Here is a 6,316-nt window from a genome sequence, read left to right on the forward strand (position 1 = left end):
TTCAGTCTCTTTTACACTCCACCACTGTGAGAGAGAGAGAACGTTCAAAAGCAGCAACACAGAAGCAAAACAGTATGGAACCATAACTTTCATGCTGAGGGAGCACGCAGAAAATAGGAAAATCCAATACAAGACTACTGCTGAAACTGTTTAACATTACTGGTCAATGACGTTTCAAGGACAAAGTAAGGCAATGTGTTTGTTGGGACGTGGCTTGAACGAAATGTGCGGTGCTGTGTTGAGAGGCTGGATGCTCAGTTTTATATTGATGTAGAGCAGAAATCCAATGTGGTCCCCAGGTTTGAAAAAAAAAAGAAAAAGCACTCAAGTAAACAATTTGCAGTCTGGAGAAGGACATGAGCTGCATACCTTTATCTTGAACTCTTGAGCAGACCCCGCTGTGTTCTCCAGAAGTGGCAGCAGTCCTCCAGCTGCTGCAGCATACATGAGGAAGAACAGGAAGGACATCTGGGATGGCTCCATGCCAAAGACAGACCTGCTACACAGTCCGACCTCCTCTCTTAGTTCTGATAGAAAGGGATGAACGAATACATACTGTACTGTAGCTCTCACACTTACAGTGATAATATGCATTCCCCTGCAATGACAGACAACATTACTCTGTTGATAAGCTGACTACTTATCTAGCGCCATCGTTAGGTCAGATTTTTCAATTTATCCAATGCTTTAATTTATGACTAAATACTGCAAAACTAATGATGAACTAAAGATGGTGCTCATGGTAAACATTACATCTGCTGACCATTGTCACTGTTAACATTCTTACATTTACTTTAACTGCTAAGGAGACTAATTTTGCACCTCAACCTTTATCCACCATCATCATCATCATCATCATCATCATCATCATCATCATCATCATCATCATCATCATCATCATCATCACCATCGTCATCACCATCAGTATTATTATCATTTTATTATTATTATTATTATTATTATTATTATTATTAGATTTATAATCAGCATCACAGACTCACAGAGCCGCTATGATGGCTGTAAATTCCTAAGCTCCATTCAGGAGGACAGCATTACAGGGGGGAGGTGTTTGACGAAAACTTTCACTGTTCTCCTTGATAATTTAACTCATCCTTTCAGATGGCATTTTAACCACAGGATATGGTTTGTAATGGACATACACATTCCACTAGACAAAGCCAAATGCCAAAATTCACAAGGGATGCCAGAGGAAGGGGACAGGAGGCAGAGAAACTGCGTGAGGTGAATTTGAGTCAAAATCATACTCCCTCTCGTTGTCATAACTTCCCCTTCAGAACTTGCCTGAGAATCATTACTTTTTTTTCAGTTTCTTCAGAGTAATCCAGTGATTGTTGAAACATTTGAAATGGATTTTTTTTTTCCTTCATTCATTCTTTCATTACATAAATTGAAAGAAAGTAGAAATTGGAAAATGACAAATCAAGTAAGGGGAACAAATAAGACAGAGGAGGTGATATTTAAATCTACTCTTAACCCTGACCAGCAGTCCAGCCATGTTGCTCAATGTACGAATGCAGGGTCATACTGTCCAGTTCCACAGCGTTGGGAGTCTTCGAAGGATCCTGGACAAACACTGTAGCGCACAATCTGTCAATCTGAGAGTGAAACACAATCACCACAACACACCCACACATGATGGTTTACCCACTGTGAACCAAAGCATCCCATTGATGCAAATACCAACAAAAGATGGATTGACAAATATGATTATGCTGGTGCATTTTCCCAGACATTTTCTACTTCCCACTGCTACATGAAGCATTTATTATGGACATGAAATTTTGTGGTACCATGTTGAGTTATAAATGTACTCTTGTCCTATTAGTCTAAATGTGGAACACTGCATTATGAGTGTGAAATATTATTTTACAACATCCATTTGGGGATTCTTGTTGATACTAAGAATCATCAAGAATGGAAGGATAATGGATGATAAAACTAATCATGAAAATGGGCTGGTCTCTAAAGAAATTCTGTATATCTCCTCATATATACTCACTGAGGACTTAAGAAGGAACACATGTACACCTGCTCATTCATGCAAATACCCAATCAGTCAATCATGTGGCAGCAGCGCAGTATATACAATCATGCAGATACAGGTCAGGAGCTTCAGTTTATCAAACATCAGAATGTCTCTAGAGTTTTTACTCAGAATGGAGCAGAAGACAAAAAACATCCAGTGAGCAACAGCTCTGTGAACAGAAACAACTTGTTAATGCAAAAGGTCAGAGGACATGGTCAGACTGGTTGGAGCTGACAGAAAGGCTGCAGAAACTCAGATATCCACTATTACAACTGTGGTGGGCAGAAAAGCTTCTCAGAATGAACAACACGTTGAACCTTTAGGTGGATTGACTACAACAGCAGAAGACCATGTCAGCCAAGAAAAGAAACCTGAGGCTGCAGTGGGCACAGACTGGACAGTTGAAGACTGGAAAAACGTAGCCTGGCCTGATGAATCTCGATCTCTAATGAAGCAGCAGATGGTCGGGTCAGAATTTGGTATCAGCAGCATGAATCCATGGACCCAACCTGGATGTCAATAGTCCACACTGGTGGTGGGACACTCTGAGCCCATTAACACCAGTCAATCATTGTTTGAATGTCACAGTTTATCTGAGTATTGTTGCTCACCATGTGCTTCCCTTTATGGCCACAATTTATCATCTTCTAGCGGCTACTTCAAGCAGGATAATGCTCCATGCCACAAAACAAAAGCTGCCTCAAGCTGGTTTCGTGAACATATGACAATGAGTTCAGTGAACTTCAGCGGCCTCCACAGTCTCCAGATCTGAATTCAGTAGAACACTTTTGGGATGTGATAGAACAGGAGATTGGCAGCATGAATGTGCAGCTGACAAATCTGCAGAAATGATGTGATGCAGTCATGTCAACATGAAGGATCATCTCAAAGGAAAGTTTCCAACATCTTGTGGAACCCATGACACGAAAAACTGAAGGTGTTTTGAGAGCAAGTATGGTGTTCCTAATTAAGTGCTTGGTGAGTGTAAATAGTGTATCATCTTACTCTTGGTATACATGCAAAAGTGAACAAGAAATAAATGAAACCACTGTGCATCTCTGACTCAACATGGTCCTAAATACAGAAGACAGTTATGTTAGTCTCATGCCTCACCTTCCACAGGAACTGGGTGAGGTCCATTAGCACCATTGGGGATAGAGCAGGGATGCTGGTTCTGTAGGTGAGAACTCTGGCACCCGGCCCACCCAAGTGGTACACCTTCTTGCCAATATTGAATTGTGGGAATGTCTCTAAGCCCAGCTCCTTTATAAGCTCCAAGATGTGGGTTTGGGTGCTAAAAGAGAAAGGAGGCAGTTTTTTCTTATAAAGCTTCATGATGTTATTGTTTACAGGGTTTCAGGTTTTGCTGTGGGGTTATTAAACTTGCAGCTGATAAATGCATTTTATTTTCAGATGATTGGAGTGGGCTTGAGAGTAGCACATTGCTTGAGTGAGTCCTTGAACAACTGGAATAAAAACGGCAACTCTAAGCACCTGGGAGCGCCCTCTATAAATCAAACTGTCGTCAAAGTGTTCTTGAACAATGCACTTAACAAGCTCTCCATTTTGAACTATTCTGCTGTGTAACGGTTGAATATGTGAGAATTTGTGCCGCAAAGGACTTTAAATCCTGCCTGAATTTTCACATAAACTTGTTTGTTCAGGCACGACTTGAACTGAGTTACTGAACAATAATTTCTCCCAAACTTCTGAGAGACAGGGCAGTTTTGGGATGGCTGCTACCTGCAATCTAAAATGGGTTTCTTTAGAAAAAAAGCTTGGACTTACACGGAGGTGCTAATGGTCCATAAACTGTTGAAAACAGACACTTTACAGAAACTGAAGAAGCGAAAGACCTGAAAGAAAAATTGAGCTCAAACACTTATGAAGCTCTGAAAAGATACAAAAACACTGTGTTATTTTCTACATAGCTGATGCACTCTGTCGTGTTTATTTGATTATTTGTTTGGACCCCCATTAGCTGTTACCATTGCAAAAACTACTCTTCCAGGACCCAAGAGGAAAAAAGAAATACTCTTTCATCTTATAATGTAGCTCAAACTAAAGTGAAAATAATATATATGCATATATAATGCACATACACAAATAAATACATACACAGGAAATAGACAAAATGAAACAAGCTCCAGTACTAGTTTGGAATATTTCGAGCAACACTGCAGCATAGCGTAGACAATGCAACCAATGCGTTCTCAAAACCAGCCTACAAGCACAACATAGAACAATACACATCCCCACTCTGTTCTTTTCACAATAAATTATAAAATCCCTGTAAACCCAGTCATAATGGCCTTGAATCTATGAGTCATTAGAAATCTTTTCAGCTGTTCTTTAAGTAATCATATTCAAGGATTTTCTCTTAAATGGGCAATTATAGGAACCTTAATTATTTGTGTGTTCTTAAAACACAAAATCCTAGTCTACAAGATAGTGTGTCAGTAAGGGATATCATATACCCGGCTTATCCCTAGCTGGAGCCAGTCATAACTTGTATCTGGCCAGGTGACAAACAGAGTGTGAGTTATAAAATGATAGTCAGGGAGGGTCAAGTTTTTCTCCAGGGTGAAGGGAATCCAGTACAGTGCAGGCGCGTGCTTCAGTGAACTTAAGTGTTATAGTGATTACAGTATCTTGCTTGTTTAACTAGTGGAGTAGAAAGTACAATATTTCCCTGTGAAATGTAGTGCAGTATAAAATGGAAAAACAATGACAACAAGTCACTAACATTACTTAACTAAACTGTAAGTTAAGGCAAAAGCTAGATAGTTGACACAGTCTAATTCAGAAACTCTGAAGGTAAGAAAGTAAAGTGATTTAAACCAACTAGATCATTAGAAATGGTACGGCCCACTTTAGGTGTGAAATCATAGTACAATATTCTTTCAGGCATGAATACGAGAAATATATTGTAATATTTACAATTACACGTAATAAGGATATATAAATGTTTCAACCCCCCTGAACTGTTGTTTGTACTTCTTTTGGGAGGGTCCAAGTCTTAATCAGGGGGGTCAGACTCCCCCAATCCCCCCCATCTTTCCAAACCTGAGTACAAACCACTGCGCCTGGCAAGTGAATTTGTTTGAATTATCATGTGGATTGAGCTCACATGTTAAACTGAGGTCTAAAATGTTCTGCCTGTTCTGACATTACAAACCCTAATGATTTCCTCAAAGGTCTTTTGCTCGCTGAGTAGTGACTATTACTTTTGCTCATAGTTTCTGATCAACATTACCTTCCTACCCACTGCCCTCCAAAGTCCCAGCGATCAACACCATTGGCTGCTGGTATTGCAGTAGACACTGTGCGACCTCCCACCCGATCTGCATGGCAAACCAGACATGATTTAGTCAGAATGATACCTCTTTCCAGCAGCAACTGCTAAACTAAAAGAATCCAGCAGAAAATGACTCACTATTTCAAGTTATCAATTGCTTTCCAATCACGATGCAATTTTACAAACCTTTTCCTTCCAGTATAAGTATCTTCAACTTGGCATCCCTTTTTCTGAGCAAATGAGCTGCACTCAATCCAGATAGTCCGGCGCCAACAATAATAACGTCCCAAATTTCTGCAGTCATAGTCAAGCTCAAGTGACTAGGTTACTTTGTGCCAACTTGTCGTGTGCTGGTAAACACTGGAGTCAGAGAGAGAAAGAAATCCAGCTTGTATTCCCTTTTCTTCTCCGTATCAATTAGGTTATCTTGCAAAGTCTGGGCAGCTTTCATAACAGTGCACTTTGGAACTGTGAACAACTGAGCTTATGACCTACTTGGCACAGAATCAGTTGTGTAAATTCCTGCAATAAGAGCCAGGAGCTTTTGAATTTTTTGAGCAGCAGAGGCATCATCAGAAGTAAAGTTTTGTGCATAAGTAACACTTTGTTGAAAAAAGACTGTAAAAGCTCAAAATGTTAATCTTAATTAAATGAAATTAAATAGTAATACAGTAATTGAGTTGTTTTTTAACATGTAGTATATTTGTAAAATTAATTTTATTTTTATGGAAGTGAGTTTGTAATTACCACACTGTCTATTTAATAATTTCTCCAAGACCAAAGACAGATGCACTCAAGAACTCCACTATAAATCCAAATCTATTAACACAGTACTGTTTTTATGAATCAGATTTTTTTTTGTACAATTAAAAGACTTTTATATTGAAAAATTCCAACTGGGACATTCAGTACTGATGAATTAATAGTAAATCAGTAGCAAAATTATATCAAGCTATTGCCAGTATGGCACA

At 39.2% G+C, this 6,316-nt stretch overlaps 1 protein-coding gene across 1 annotated transcript in view; it reads right to left on the reverse strand.

Annotated features, from left to right (window-relative positions):
• The window catches only part of LOC111238498 (probable flavin-containing monoamine oxidase A), a 46,103-nt gene extending 40,324 nt beyond the window's left edge, over window positions 1–5,779 (reverse strand). Inside the window, exons 1-5 of the mRNA XM_022768043.1 lie at window positions 5,532–5,779; window positions 5,304–5,391; window positions 3,161–3,341; window positions 1,502–1,616; window positions 370–527 (exon numbers count right to left, since the gene is read on the reverse strand). Of these exons, the coding sequence (XP_022623764.1) occupies window positions 370–527; window positions 1,502–1,616; window positions 3,161–3,341; window positions 5,304–5,391; window positions 5,532–5,649 (660 nt within the window). The 5' untranslated portion in view covers window positions 5,650–5,779. The remainder of the gene's footprint in view (window positions 1–369; window positions 528–1,501; window positions 1,617–3,160; window positions 3,342–5,303; window positions 5,392–5,531) is intronic.
• Window positions 5,780–6,316: the final 537 nt, after the last annotated feature.

This window comes from Seriola dumerili, unplaced genomic scaffold (assembly GCF_002260705.1).
Source record: "Seriola dumerili isolate Sdu_G_001 unplaced genomic scaffold, Sdu_1.0 BDQW01001387.1, whole genome shotgun sequence".
In the NCBI taxonomy this organism is placed as follows: domain Eukaryota; kingdom Metazoa; phylum Chordata; class Actinopteri; order Carangiformes; family Carangidae; genus Seriola; species Seriola dumerili.